The sequence below is a fragment of the Patiria miniata genome, unplaced genomic scaffold (genome assembly GCF_015706575.1).
Source record: "Patiria miniata isolate m_02_andy unplaced genomic scaffold, ASM1570657v1 HiC_scaffold_20, whole genome shotgun sequence".
Lineage (NCBI taxonomy): Eukaryota > Metazoa > Echinodermata > Asteroidea > Valvatida > Asterinidae > Patiria > Patiria miniata.
Genome location: NW_024037059.1, coordinates 41044849 through 41060415, shown reverse-complemented (window position 1 = coordinate 41060415; position 15567 = coordinate 41044849). Strand labels below are relative to the sequence as shown.

The window sequence follows — 15567 nt, the reverse complement described above, 5'->3', positions numbered from 1 at the left end:
TCGCCTTATTGGCATTTGATATGCCTGTTAAGGCAAATGTTTTCCAATTTCCAAACCATGCAAATTAACTCGTACTACTACTCGTAGGGATCACATACATGACATAGGCGGGCCGGTATCCAGCATTTGATGTCAGGGGGGCAACCGCTGATCCACATCCGCGTCGAAATGTAGACATATATTTTTTTTTCTTGGAACACTTTGCCTCCGTAAAATAAAAAAGCGGCGGGGGGGGGGGGGGGGGGGTAGGCCTTCCAAATGGAGGCGCTCTTCAATTTCCAAAACTGACCATTATGACAAATGCAAATTATAATACCCATTTTCACAGCGCATTGAATTTATAACGGTTTTAGTGGTTTTTTGGGGGGCAATGATGTCAGCACTTTTTAACCTTAAAGTGCCCTCTCTGCCCCCCCCCCCCCCACTCCCTCTGGGGGGGGGGGGGGCAGGAGGGGGGAAACAGAGAATGCGTGCGCACCCAGCCTTACGTCTGTATTCCGTTCTTTTATTCTTTTCTTTTTCTGTTGAACTTGGTCTTCAACCAATGCTAATGATGTAGCTATAACGGGGCAATTTAGCTTAGAGTTTGACTGACCAAGCGCAGATAATTAAGTATATTCCTCAACACAGCTCCAGATGCACCAAACCGCTTTCATCAGCCTCATCTAGAATGGCAACCACTGACGCACATAGACTGGCCCTCCAGTCCTTCCTCTCCCGCGGTGTCATGTCCACCTCTGAGGTCAAGGAACTTCATAAGAAAGCTTGCCAGACGTTCAATGGTATGATATGTTATTAAAGAATACATTTGTATAACTTAAGACATAGATTTTTTTCACAGGGTCATTGGAAAGATTCCCATATCTGGCCATCACTTATCACCTTCTGCACAAACTGTATGAGACTGGTCTGAAAATTTCTAAGTGTTTTCTCAGTAAATAGTACTTCAATGTTTTCCCCGCTGAATTGGACTTTTTAGGACATATTATCACTTTCTGATGTCTAATAAAAGTAACAGGTTACTGAAGGGAAAAATCAGTAATGACCAGATATGGGAATCTCTCCTGGTCTTGTGATAGTCACACATTTTATCAGACTGTTGCCCTCACATCCTGTGGCTGTAAATGTCTGTCATTGTTAAATGTAACGTTCAATCATTTAAGCCAAAAACACCGAGATTCTCTAATTAGACTTTAAAAGAATTTGACTGACTGTTCACTTCAACACATACTTCTTAAATCATTGTTTCATAAAAACAGTTCTAGGTTTTCACTGACTAAACAATGTTAAATCTTACAATGATTTAACTGTATATCTTCACATAAACGTATGCTATATTAAAATGAAACTTAATGTAATATTGCCGTAAACTGAACATTTGGTCTAGGAGCAATTGTAAGTAATCAGTGTATCAATAACAAATCACTGAAGAGATATCATGCACATGGTGTTACCGCAAACCTCCCATTCATCGATTATGTCCACCATGCACACCCTTGAGTCTTATTTAAAAATCGGTTACACAGAAAAATAAATGTCAACATTTATCAACTTTTGTACGACAGTGAACTTTGAAAACACCATGGAATGCCTCCGGAATTTCCTGGAGAAGATCAATGAGAACATCAGCAGTGTTGGCATGGAGATCAGATCCAAGAAAGATGAAGAGACCGGCAAGCTCATGTTTGCTCTCGTCATGACGAATGAGTCTCAACTCGGGAGACTGTCCTCCGATTATCAGAAGAACGATCTGGAGCTCTTCAAAAAAATTGTGAGTGCAATCATTTTGTCAAGCATTACCATTTAAAATTGAATTGACAAATTTGTTCAAGCTGCAGTATTTTATAACATGCCAGCTAATACGAGCTCAAAAACAGTGCATCTATTAAAGACAAAGAATCTTGACAGTTAAGTAGCTGCCAATAAGTTAATCTGAACACACCCACCCCCACCCCCAATTGTGCCATTTCATCCATAGATAAATGTACATCCACACATGGGATTTAAAAATTTTCCAACAATTGACATGCAGAGTTGCATTAACCCTTACTCTCTGAGGGTAGTTTACTGCATGTCAGTTGGTTATGCCAATGCCCTCCAGCTGCAGTTTATTGGAGGATACTATGATGTAGCAGTGAAGGCTCCAATTGGCAGGAGTTGGAGGCCCTGGAGGGTGCCTGATACTGACCAGCTGGGGGCACTCACTTTGTTATCAGAGGACTCTCATTGTTCTCTGTGGCATGTATTGGAGTGCCTGTCCAGTTACCCTTGAAATGACATGGCAGATATTGGAGGGCCATGCAAAAAACATAGGAGATTTTCTTGAGGCACAATTGGCATGCGTTGGAGGGTCAAGTAGGGTAAGGGTTAAAAAAGTGAACATTTCTTGGGTTTTTTTTTTCAGTTGGATCTGATTGTTGAGGCGGAGTCCGGCTGTGTGTCCTCCACCGATGTCCTGAACCTGGCCAGTCACCTCAAAGAGAAGATGTCAAAGCAAGACGCACAGAACATCCTGAGCAGACTTATCAAAGAGAACTGGCTGACAGAGGTAAACTTCAAATTGTCATCATAAAGCAAGTACAGTCGAGGAGCTCCAGTGGACGATGTGGCATTATATACACTGGACCAATAATGGGCTCGGTGCGCCAACAAAAGAGGGCGCGTTTTTACCAGTTTTGAGAGTCCCTTGGACGGGACACCGCATGTGCGTACTGTACTGGCTCGCGCCATAGATATCAGAAGAATATCTATGGTTCGCGCGCGCGAAGTACCCACAAGTTTTTTATCCTGAATGTGCACAAAGCTATTGCCATAGCGTCTTCGTGCGTGAGTGTCGTGGGCGCGACAATTCGTTCAAATTTAACTTGCCATGGTCTCCCAGACTAGTCCCGGCTCCCAATAACTTCGGATCAATCGAGATACGTAGTGGATGGACCAGGAACCAGTCTAGGTCTCCCCCAACTGTCCTTTTCTGGCCGTTGTAGGGGTACTTGTGCACGGAGCTCTTAGCATCTTGCACTTGTCTCTCCTCAGGTGATGGTCAGAACATCATCCTGAGAATTCGTGGTCCTGGCTCTCCGCTTTGCATTATGATACATGTGGCTGTCGGTAACCAGTGATTCAACCAGCCTCACTAGGCTGGTCCCGAACAGCCCACTAGACTAGTCCACCTCTGGTCAACTTTGTGTGTTTGAGTGAAGATAACCTTGTTAACCTTGCCCAATAAATTTGTCTCAACTACTGATTTTCCTCCGTAACAGAGCCATACAGCAGTGGATGCTAAATTTCATGAAAGGTTGTTGTCCCGATTTTTGAAATCTAAACTTTATTTTTTCACTTGATATTGGCAACGGAATCTTCTAACCTGGTTAATCACCTGGTTTTGTTTTAAATATCCAGTGATCACTGATCCATTTTTTGTTTAATTTCCACTTTACTGTCTTCGTTTTTTTAGAGTCAGGGTGAGATATCGTTAGCCCCTAGAGCGATAATGGAACTGGAACACTACCTGACTGATGTCTATGAGGAAGACATCAGACATTGCCACCTGTGCAAGGAAATAGCTATCAAGGTAATGCTTACTGAAGATCGATTGATATAGACCCATTGCATTGCGGCCATCATTGAGGTACAGCTTTTGTGCCGGAGGGATAGGCACAAGACGACCTCTCGTGCATTCGTAGTTACTGAATTCGCTCTTTTCACACTCCGCCCCTGGGCATGCACAGCCTCCATCTGGCAACTTTACACAATAAAAAATAGCCGGTTCAGTGATCTGAACCCAGACACAGGAATCACTGAACTGCCTATGTTTATTGTGTAAAGTTGCCAGATCGAGGCTCTGCATGCCCATGGCAAAAGTGTGAAAAGGGCGAATTGGCCCCGGATCATTTTTTGAAGATGGGTTTTGTTTTTCAAATTCAGTGATAATGAAAGCACAAAATGTCTACACATGCTTATCACAGAGAAAAAAAGACCTGTCCCCAGTGAGGGCGCTCTGTGCAAAGGGACTATTGAAAAGACAAAAATGCCTCAAATATTGCTACTGAATATTAAAGGTCTCTTTTGGTGAGGAGTTATTGGCAGATAGTCTGTACTCACAACTGAACCCACATCCTTAACAAAGCGGACCCAAACTGCCACCCCCTCCCACCACCAACCTCCCCAACAACCCCATCTCCCACAACCACAACAACCCACGGATCCCACCCCAACACCCACCAAACCCCCCCCCCCCCCATCTCCCACCCCCACAACCCCCCCATCACCCACCCCCACACCCCCCATCACCCCCCCACAACCCCCCCCCACAACCCCCCCCCACAACCCCCCCCCACAACCCCCCCCCCCACAACCCCCCCCCCACAACCCCCCCCACAACCCCCCCCCACAACCCCCCCCCACAACCCCCCCCCCCACAACCCCCCCCCCCCACAACCCCCCCCCACAACCCCCCCCACAACCCCCCCCCCACAACCCCCCCCATCACCCCCCGTCACCCCTTCCCATCACACCCCATCTCCCACCCCCACAACCCCACAACCCCCCCCCCCCATCACCCACCCCCGATCTCCCACACCATACCCACGAACAACTGCCATCTTCCAACCTTACCTCCCAAAGAATATTTCATTGAAAAACACTGTTTGTCAACATAAACATTTCAAATGTAATCATTTTCAGGGTCAGTGGTGCCCGTGTGGGCTCAAACTGCATATTTTCTGCGCTGCTCGTCTCTTCCGGGGGAAAGACGACTGTCGATGTCCTGGATGCAAGGACGTTTGGGAATTTGAGATTCCCTCAGATGACAGAGGTATGCAAATCTATTTCAGATTTGGCCATAAGCCCCACCCACAAATCTACATTTACATTTCTCCCAGTTTTTATGAACGGTTGGTAAAACCATTGTGGTCACATGACAAAAAGTTGTGATCTAATTGGTCAATTTGCTTTGCACTATTTGATTGACAGGCAGGAAGGGTCCATCTGATGTTTTCTTTGGGGAGGGGGAGAAAATGTGTGAAATATTGAAAGGGGACATGTCCAAAAACTCCCCTCCAAACTGAAAGTACATCTGGCTCTAGAATTATTTTTTTTCAATCTTCATTACTGCCCTAGCAAAAATTTGATTTTTGTAAAACAGAACATACCTTTTTGAATTTGACGACTATGAATTTCTTTTTTACTTTATTTGTTTGTGTAGCCACCAACAGCGCAAGTAATAAGGATACAGCAAATTCGGCGACGACAGGACGGAAGAGGAAAGATCGACTGTGAATCAAACTCATACGATTAGGCTACAGCTCTCAATAAGCCAGTATTTCACAATGACCCGAGGTCGTTCGGGATAACATCCCTGACGCGATGTTACGCGCACGCCTGTGATGCTGGTAATTACACGCAAGCGTTGTGCGCCCAGGTTCATGCGCTTTTGAAACGTTCGATTATCCCGCATGACCCGTGACTAATGTCATTGTGCACACACATGCACAGTGAAATACCTAACTGTCTTATTGTGTAGACATCTTTGAAATCCAAGAGAAATGAAGTGGAAAATGCTACGACATAAGCCGTTCCATTACATGTAAACATATATCTAGGTCCTTTATTCTGAAGGAATATCAAATTTATCATTCCTTTTCAAAATCAGTTCTACACTTGTATTAAAAAAAAGGTTGGATTATGTCCTTAGATTGGCATATTAAATTTGTTCTTTATACCTATTGTAATATTTGTTCACTGCTTTATAAGATTTTACTTTGTTAAAAACAAAATGTGAATAGAGAAAAGTTTGGAACTGGCTCACAAAAGTTATTATCTTTTCTTTTGTGCAAGTGTAGTCACTGACCTATGAAAAAAACGTATAGCATAAACATTGCCAAGATTTAAAAACAAACAAAACAGAAGACAAGGTACAGACCGCTTTTCTTCAAATACAAAGTTTTAATTATATTTTTTTAATTTTAAGCAAGCTGATTTGAATGGTTGACCCTTGAATATTTACATCTTCAGATAATGACCAGTCATTGAATTAAAACTTAATCTCTCAATGTAAGAGTAAGGAAACCACGATTTCAGTCTGGCTTGAACGAAACTTTTATCAAAAGTACTACAACAGTACTTCTAAAATCTTCAATACATTGTTACGTGTTCACATTTTCCCTAGTTATTAGTGTGATATTGGATTTGAAGTTTATCTACCAGGGTCGAAGCAAACTTTCAGGAACTGGAAGGGGGGGGGGGTTGAACTTGAAGGCGTGTCAAAGGCTATGGGGTCCAGGGGCTTTCCCTCCGAAAAATTTTGAATTTTATGATGCGGCAATTTAAGAATAAAGTTAGTAACTTTTGCATTCCATTTATTATTCTGGCTCCAGTTTACTAGGATTATAACATTAGTCAGTGGCTGAACGGGGGTTGCCCCTCCCCCCTCTTGTTCTACTACTGTCTACAACACCATACATGTAGGCAGTGATCGTCCCTCAAATTAACCATCTAGCAAGAGCCACTTATGATTCCTGTTATCATCTGTAGATAGAAACCCCAACAAATGACGTGAGAAACACATTAAAAAGTATTAACTTTGTTAAAACTTGAAACATACTAGCAGCTGTGTAAATATATGCCTTATGACAAAGCAAAGAAAGCAATTTATGAAATTTAATTTCAGTAATTCTTCAATTAATTGCAAATGTCAGTACAAAAAATGTCCATTCTACATGAATGTGAGTTCTGAATCACAGTTCTTGGATGCCATCAAACAGAACAAGGTGCTCCTTGAGATGGAGACTAGTGCCAAGGTGGTTCTTGAGGTGAAGACTAGCTGCCAATGGAGGCTACAGCAGTCTGATGCCGTAACGCAACACCATGAACAAACTGAAAACAAAAGATGTAAAAATATACACAAATTCAGGTTTTTCTTAAAAGAAATATCGTTTCAACGAGCAGGTTTTTCACATACTGTACTGAATATAGAATGAGAATATTCTTGTTTTATACCTGATTGCAGACAGCAAGCCAGCAGGCATAAATTTTCCACTGTTCATAAAACGCATCCCCATGACAACCAGTAGAATGGCTGAGGCACCTGAAAATACAATTATCAGTTATAATCATAAGAACTCATATATATGAAATTAAAAAAATTGACGCAATAAGAAATAGAAAATTGAAGCATCGATTTTTAGCGCGATTCAATGAAAGTGCTTACTTTACTTTATTCCACCTCATGGTACAATGCAAAAATATAAATATAATTCTTTAAAATAAATTAGGTATGTTAAAACAATAAGATAGAAATAATATACTAGTATTAATACCAAGAGATGCAGGGGACCCACAACAAGCAAGCTTGTTGAGTGCGAGTCCCCTGAACAACAAAAACGATAGCACAATTAACAAGGTAAATAATAACAACAAAAAGGGACTCTGTATAAACATAGACAATACGAGAATGTAAATGACAGGGACAATGAGTGTGAAATATTGGGGAAAAAACATTAAAAAAATAATTTAATTTAATTTAATATGGCCATAATAGACAAAAATGCAAAAAGGCTTATGAGAGGGGAAGTGCCTCAGACTTCCAGTGACTTTTTCAGAGAGGCAATCAATTATATACCCGACCGACTTGAAGCTGTCTATAAACAACTTACCAAAGAGTACAAGGCAGTTGTTAGCATTTCTGGATGTCAAGGAGGCACCGTAAGCTGCCATTCCACCCATGGTGAGGCCCATCAGCAACGATATGGTGCTACCTGGATGGGACATGAAACACCATCGGTGAGAGTAGACAAAATTGTCACTGAATTTAAATATTAATTTAATCCATCTACAATGAGGGCTCTGTGCAAGCTCTCTACTATGAGAATGGGTGAATCATGAAGTTTAGGACCCTGTTCCATGTAGAACGAAAAGACACTTTTAGTTTTAATGTTTTGGGATTCACCAGATCAGTTACCAGCAGGAAAAAAAATTATGTTAGGGGAGTCAGGTTGGCACTTTTTTTTACTGAGAAAAGTGAGAAAACACAAATTTTCAGACCAGTACTCATAGGGTTTGTGCAAAAGGTGTCAAGTTATGTCCAGGTATGGAACTCTTTCCATACAAAAACCTAGATGATAAAATACTTAATAGACTGCTGAGTGATGTGGCTGCAAATGTCATTTTGGTAATCCTTACTTTTAGGACCCCTTTCCTATATAAGGTTAAAAGACTCACCAAAACAGCTGATTATGACACTCAAAAGTGACATTCTGATATTTATTGACACATTTGAACATTTGGCAATGACACCTCTTGAATATCAGCAGGTTTGATTTTGTAGAAAGAGGGCAGGGTTTTGATTTATGAGGGGTTAAAGACGACGATGACAAACAGAAAATAAATTTAAAAAGCAAGATGGCGAACTGCAAAAAAAGGTAGGAAAGTCACATTTTCTTCGAAAGTGCTTTCAAAATTATAACTAACATGAGTTTGTCTGAAGAAAAAAGACTTCTTTAGCCTGCAAAAGTCACTTTGGTACTGGACAGTCATCTGCAAAAGTCAGTTTTGAACAGAACTCGTACAAAATAGAGGTGTCCTAAAAGTAAGGATTACCGTCATTTTGACATTTGTCTTTGGAAAATTTGACTGTCAGTGACTGTCATTTGCCAAAGTCATTTTTGAACAGAACAAGTAAAAAGGGCCAGGGGAGGTCCTGAACTTCACCATTACCTGAGAATGATCCAATATAGAAAGTGCTGACACATGATCACAAACCATACCATCGACCCTTGCCCCGCCCTTCCAATCCCATTCATTTCATGTTTACAAAATCAAGTAGGCAAAGCTAGCTGCATTGTACTTGTAGTTTGTACCGACTTTCCCAAGGAAAGGCACCACCAAGTTGACACCAACATTGACATTACTGAATACTGAATTACTTACCAGCCTTAACAAAGCCGATAACGCCTCCCAAAGCAACAAAGGCTGCATATCCAAACCCAATGATATCCGTCATTTTGGACAGGAATGTTTATAGGCTGCAAAACGCGAACACTTTACACAAGTGCTGGTAGTGGTAGTGGTAGGATCTTGATCTCGATCGCACGTACGTACGTACAGTAGCTATAAATAGCGCCCTCTCGTGAGTGTTATTTTATGTTGCCCAAGCCAGGCCCAAAATATTGACCAAAATTGAAAGCAAAAGAGTGTTAAATTCATTCCGGATCGAGTCCTCTTCGGGTTCAAGAAAAGCTTTCCTCAGCTTATAGTGTTGTTTATGTTCAAAACAAGAGACAGGATTCTTAAAATTTTGCTTTTAAATGTTGTTACTTTTTTCGGGGGGGGGGGGAGAGAGAGCTTCGAGTCATTAGGTTGAGCATGGGTTGAGGGACGCCCAAGGACATTCGATGCCTAAAAAATTGGACATCAACTCGAAGGGCAAACTAATTCGATTTTCCTCCGTGCCCGGCCCTCCATTTTTGGAAAACTAAAAATGTCTCTTGTCCTCAATGAAGCAACTTATGCTTATATTCAAAAGATACATCAGCCGCCCGTCAAAAGGTTGGGAACAACAAAATCACACCAAAATCAAATCAAACAAACGAACAACTTTTACTACGCATGTTTTTTTTCCCCTTCAATTACCATGTATGACAAGCTTTAAAAATTGTAATTAAAATTACTTTATTTTAAAAAAAGACGTAATTATATGTACAAGAATGACAAATTTAAAGAGTACCAACTTTTGGACGCTGGGCTAGTTCAAAAGGTAACGAACACAAACGACGATCGTCAATCTTCGGCTGGTTTCCGTTTATTGACAGATTAAGCTCGTTTACTTGTCTTTAATCTGTGATGATTTCTTTGCGGCAAGTACAGTGTATATTTAATATGCTTTGATTTTAGAGGCCTCTTTCATATAAAAAAAACACCGCTGGTTACAAAATAGAACAGGATCATTATTTCCAAGGATATTGACGTGCTGTTTAATTCCTCGATCTCCCAAACCCTCAAATATTACATAAATTATGCCTTAAAACTAATTTTGTTTTAAGGCCGGGCCATTAGTAAATTTTAAAATCCTTTTCAACTTGGCAGTAAATCTCAAGTTTAAAATTCATGAATAAAAAATTAGTCACAACAAAACGATGAAGTTAAAAAGAACAAGAGGTACAAATTCACTAAAATTTAATTATCTTAAAAATTAAATGAAGAAAAAGACCAGACAAGTACATTCAATACTCATTAAAAATTTGCTGCAGCTAGCTGGGCATGCATAGTTGACTGGAATTTAAATAAGAGTAAATGATGGAGGGACTGGGAACTAGTCTACGCCCTGTGATGCAAAGCGCCCCGCTGATGATTTCTTGCAGCACGATGCTGTGCAGTGTGCAGTGTCTGAAGAAGTTTGCGAAGTGTCAGGTAAATATGGTGATGATACGCCTCCGTCAAATGTGAACATCTTGAGTATAGGCATTACCTGTGATAAAACAAAAAGAGCAAAAAAGGAGATAGATAAGAGCAAGTGGCACTAATAAAAAGATTCCCATATTACCATGGGCGTCGCCAGGATTTTTTTCTAGAGGGGGCAAAAAAAAATTTGCCAAAAAAATGCTTGTATTTCTCAATACATTCTCGATTTATCAGTTTTAGAGGGGGGCAGGGACATTTTGCCCCCCCCCCAGACTCATTAAATTTACACCACTTTGTCTTCGCGCCTCTTTTTCTTTTCTTATTTTTTCTTTTTTTTCTTCCTTTTTTTTTTGGCTTTTCGGGGGGGGGCCACGCCCATGCATATTACGAACAGTCTGTCGGCAAGACAAAAGCTCCTGTCTAGTCTAAAACGGCCGGACTCACTCCACTTTTGGTTGCCATCCTTTTGGCGCCAATTCAAGACTGTCAATGTCAAAGCCTGGACAGACAGAGCATCCAAACAGTGTCCATTCCCCCAAACACCTGCCATACTGCCAGTGGTTGGAAGGAATCAACAACTGAGGGCGTTGGCCCTGTAAAACACCGGGACCAAGCACCCTAGTGTCCCGCAGGATACCGTCTGGAGACGCAGTCCGGACCTCCACGGGATCCCCCGCGTAAAAGTGCCACAGTTCATCGCTGCCGTGGATCCTGTGCCAAGCAGACCCTCTCTCCGCCGTCACCAGATAGTAAATGGCTGAACCTTGGGGAAGACCTGCTTCAGTTTTCAATTCTGAGCGGTAGGTTCTCCTGTAGAATCCACCTTCTGGGTGCGGTGAGAGGTTAAGTTCTTGGATGATGTCATCTGCACTGATTTTACCGTTGTTGTGTGTCGCCATGATCGCAAAAGTCATGTAGAACAGGCTCAAAAGTACAAGGAAGCTTGACAGTCGGTAGCCGACTGTGGTTGATTTCACCGCTTGATGATATGCGCGTGGCCCCGAGTGCGACAAGTATATACACCATACTTTGTACGTATGCAAACCGAGTAAAATATACGCGATCATGACTGTGTGCTTTTGGAAACGGCCACTGAGCCGCCCATAACGGAGCTCAGCCGGTACAACTGGAGGCTAAAAGGTTGAGGATCACAATACTTTAACCCGTTGCTTTGTTGTGACACAGGAGACGGGGCGCTTGGGAGGGCATACCCAGTCGGACTTGAGGACAAGTCGCTATATATAGACAGTCGTGTTTTGTTGCCTCCCGCCCCCCATATCGACTAGGATAAAGCATGTCGCTATTTATCGTGTTGAAGTTTTTCTGGCCTTGAACAATTTATTATTGGGCGCTAGTATTAGTAATCAGTGGTGCGCGCATAGAAAATATATTGTCAAATTATTGTTTTTCGAATAAGAAAATAGTTATGATGGAATACAAAAAACGGCAAGCCATGTGAAGAAAGCCCATGGCAGATTATTGAAGTCGGTAATTGGTATGGACCTACACACAATGTTGGGCCGAGGCGCTATATAGGCTCAAGGATGCACAAAGCGTCCCCGCAAGTTAGTGCAATACCGCACGCTACACGTTTATTTTGGGACGGTATGCTGTGTGTATCTGTCCATACAGGGTGTCCCAAAGAAAATGCTCCACTCTCCTTTTTTTTTTTTACAAATTCAAGCAAACCTGAATGCATAAATTTTCTTATTATGCATGGTAAGAGTGCTATGTGTATTGGTTGTTATCTACCAAAAACATTGGCTCATACTATCAATCCACTAGGGACAGAAATGCTTAAACGTGAACTCGCCTCCATTTGCCAACTGCGCTGGGGACTCAAAACACCAATTTTAAAATGTCGATTTTTGTCAAGTGTGCTTTTCAAAAATTCTACTTGGTATCTATTATGAAAGACCAGTCATCAGTTGTTGTCAAGCAAACAAGAGAAAACAAACCAACCATGGCATTGTCCATTTATTGGACTTTGACTAATACCCATTTGTAAATCAACCACACATAACAATTGTGAACAATCAGCCATAGGTGAACAATCATGTTTGCTTGACCACACGTAACAATTGTAAATCAAACCACACGTAACAATTGTTGATTTACAAATGGGTCCAATAAATGGTCAATGCCGATCAGGAACGATCGGGGTGGCACAAAAGTCCACCTTCACTTCGACTGGATCTCCCGCGTAAAAGTGCAACACTCCATCTTTGACGCGGACTCGATAAGTCAGACCGACACGTTTCCTTATACAACTCCCTTCGAGATGAGGCGTGAGATTTAGTTTCTCAACGATGCCTAGAGCAGTGGCATCAACCATTGATTTTAAAAACGCACATCAATGGTAGGTTATGCCCTTCACCGACGTATACTCATGTGTTAACTCCCGAGTGAAAGTTGGAAAATACACTCGGGTGGGACTCGAACACACGACCTCCTGCTTTCTAGTGCAGACGTCTTATTATACTCGACCACCGAGCTAACGGGATCGGTTGACACATTTTATACTTACTTATTTTGCTCAGTCGGTTGCCAACCTTTCGGCGCCATCTCGAAGTCTGCAAACTCGAATCCGGGACTGACGGTGCAACCGAACAGCGTCCACTCTCCCAGACACCTAGCCATCTGCCAGTAATCGGCACGAATCAGAAACTGAGGCTCCTGATCTTGGAAAATATCCGGGCCAAAGATGGTCTTCTTCTGGAGAACTCCGTCTGGAGCCGCCGTCAGTACCTCGGCCGGATCTCCCGCGTAGAAATGCCACAGTTCGTTTTTCCCACGGATCCTGTGCCACACCAGTCCATCGCTTTTACTCATGATGTAATAGATGGCCGTACCGTGAGACTCGCCATCGCTGTTTTTGGACTCGGACCGATATGTTTCCCTGTAGAACCCCCCTTCGGGATGAGGCAGTAGCTGCAGTTTATTGATGATGTCTTGGGCGGTGGCATTACTTGTAGTAATGCTCAATAACCCCTCGCCGCCTTCGGATGCCATCTTGTTTCTCGGGGTTGGAACTGGAGGAGCGAGGAAAGTCTTGTCGAGCATCCAAACTATCTATAGGCCTTTTCACAATACGAGCACTGCTGGGTTAAGTTCGACCCGTGTACAACCGCATATCGACTCATCGGACTCGGACCAGCCGGAGAACGAGAGTGCGTGTGTAACTTTTTAGCATCGAATATACAAATAATCTTTGACCTACTGCCCTGTCGCGCCACCTGTGATATGGAAATCGGACTCGTGTGAAAATCTGACTCCTTTTCCCTTTTATTGGTTAAACCATTTCACGTGACCGGTCCCTCTCCTAATTATCTATGCATGAGTCCGTATTTCATAACACCTGATACACCTGCCGACCGCGCTTGCTTTTTCCTATTCACTAGAGTAGAATTAAGCGGCCGACCACGCTTGATTTTGCGTTCTTCGCATATTCTTTCGATGGTGCTAGAAGTTCAAGTCACAGAATATTTTATCCTCCGACGTAAAATGGGCCCGAAATCAGAAAGACTGACATGAAGTGCGGGTCCGTGGTTGGGCTGACCATGGAGGAATTATTCCTCCATGGGCTGACCATCGAAGGGGCTACAAAACACGTGTAGGGTGGACAGCCGTATGTGTAGTGTGAAACGATCGCGCAGGGTCGAAACATTACACGTGTGGCAAAAACGCTGGGTTTCGCAGCGAAATTGAACCGTGTTGAAATTTCGAGTCTGGAACCGTGTAGATTTCGACACGGATCGGATCATGAAAAGGCCTTATGTGGCTAGTGTTTCCCGTTCTAAACCATAATAGAGCAAGGACATGTCATGCATGTGCAAGGACACGTACATGTACATGCATGTCATATACACGTACACGTGATTTGGTTACGTAACAGCCATATACACTTGTATGCACAATCGATAATCAAGGACGCTCGCTATTACTATATCAAATGGTGTTGGTGCACGCACGCGTTATTGGGCCATTTTGCAAATGTTCCGAAAGCTAGATTAGTCACATCACAGATCTATTATGGTCACATGAAAAAGCTCCGCCTTCCTCCAATGGACCGATCCAGTAAGCCCCGCCCACTGCGCACTGGGCAAATTAACACGTGCTCCTCTCCAATGCCACACTGCATTTTCCTACCGCGCGCATCATACGCGCGTACGTGCACGCATGTCGGACTTTTGTGCACGCGCGTCGGACATAAATTACGGCCGTGATTGGTCAGAACACCATGGGGCCGGGGCGGTGCTTACTGGATCGGTCCATTCTGAACGAGGGAAGGATGAGCGTGTGGGAGGGGGGGGGGGGGGGGGGGGGTTAGGGGAATATAGGCTTCAAGGGGGAAGGGGAATGTCTCCACCTAGACTGTGAATTATGGAGGAAACAGACCGTTCGGGGATCTGTTCCCGATGCTCTAACCATGGAGAAATAAAACACATCTAACCGTGTTTTATCAGTTCATCCATCCTCAAATCATAAGAACGAACTCTATTAACAGACGGACCTATAAAAAATATGTGCATGTTGATCCCGAATATTATATGTTCTATTCGAAACTGCACTGTGCTACTAACTCTCTACTCGATCATGTGCTCGATCCATGCATCTAAACTTGGCCCACCCGGTGAGGATGCGCACCCTGTGTTAAAATTCCAATAGACACCAAACCCTGAACAAAATCTCCTCACTTCAAAATTATTTTTTAAACTTGAATACTCGGAACTCAGTCTCACAGGTATTTAAGCTGCACAGAAAAAATAATGATCAACATAATTTATCATCGTTCATTTTCTTTTAATTTTTTGGTGTGTTGACCATTGACTTTTCGAGAATTAAAGTCTCACCCAAAGAAGACGACCCTTATTTTTCATTCCCAAAGCGGAAAAGTAGCCATCTTGAAAACTTGAACGATCCCTCCCAGGCGCGGTTCTAGAACCAATATTTTTTGGGGGGCTAGCACGGTGGATCCAAACAATTTTCAGGGAGGCGTGCTGAAATGTGGATCGGTTATTTTTTCCAGACACTTAGGCCTCCGAAAATCAAGAGTGGGGGCGGGGGCAAGGGCGGATCCAGAACAAAATTTTTTGGGGGGCCCAAAAAATTACGGCGTGGGGTTCGGGGCCCGCTTAAGGGCCCCGAAAATTGTTTGGATTCTAGATGCTC

The 15567-nt window shown here is 42.8% G+C and overlaps 3 protein-coding genes across 7 annotated transcripts; 1 reads left to right on the top strand and 2 right to left on the bottom strand.

The window, feature by feature from the left end:
- Window positions 1-625: 625 nt before the first annotated feature.
- Window positions 626-5797, top strand: LOC119729233 (non-structural maintenance of chromosomes element 1 homolog). The gene is made up of 6 exons (XM_038201816.1): window positions 626-782; window positions 1566-1771; window positions 2405-2548; window positions 3455-3571; window positions 4684-4813; window positions 5204-5797. Exons 1-6 carry the CDS (start codon window positions 671-673, stop codon window positions 5275-5277), a joined length of 783 nt encoding a protein of 260 aa, XP_038057744.1. The 5' UTR covers window positions 626-670; the 3' UTR covers window positions 5278-5797.
- A 126-nt stretch (window positions 5798-5923) lies between these two features.
- LOC119729234 (transmembrane protein 14C-like) lies at window positions 5924-9108 on the bottom strand. Its single transcript, XM_038201817.1, has 4 exons — window positions 8926-9108; window positions 7653-7754; window positions 6997-7084; window positions 5924-6873 (listed from the first exon to the last, which is right to left on the bottom strand). The coding sequence occupies exons 1-4, from the start codon at window positions 8996-8998 to the stop codon at window positions 6834-6836; spliced, it is 303 nt and encodes a 100-aa protein (XP_038057745.1). The 5' UTR covers window positions 8999-9108; the 3' UTR covers window positions 5924-6833.
- A 666-nt stretch (window positions 9109-9774) lies between these two features.
- LOC119729232 lies at window positions 9775-14219 on the bottom strand. 5 transcript variants are annotated; one of them, XM_038201812.1, is made up of 3 exons: window positions 14066-14083; window positions 12923-13427; window positions 9775-10462 (listed from the first exon to the last, which is right to left on the bottom strand). In XM_038201812.1, exons 2-3 carry the CDS (start codon window positions 13405-13407, stop codon window positions 10459-10461), a joined length of 489 nt encoding a protein of 162 aa, XP_038057740.1. In that variant the 5' UTR covers window positions 13408-13427; window positions 14066-14083; the 3' UTR covers window positions 9775-10458. The 5 variants fall into 5 exon arrangements, with proteins under 5 accessions (XP_038057740.1, XP_038057743.1, XP_038057742.1 ...); XM_038201815.1 differs by lacking the exon at window positions 14066-14083 and adding an exon at window positions 13616-13919; XM_038201814.1 differs by lacking the exon at window positions 14066-14083 and having other exon boundaries at window positions 12923-13609.
- Between the last annotated feature and the right edge of the window lie 1348 nt (window positions 14220-15567).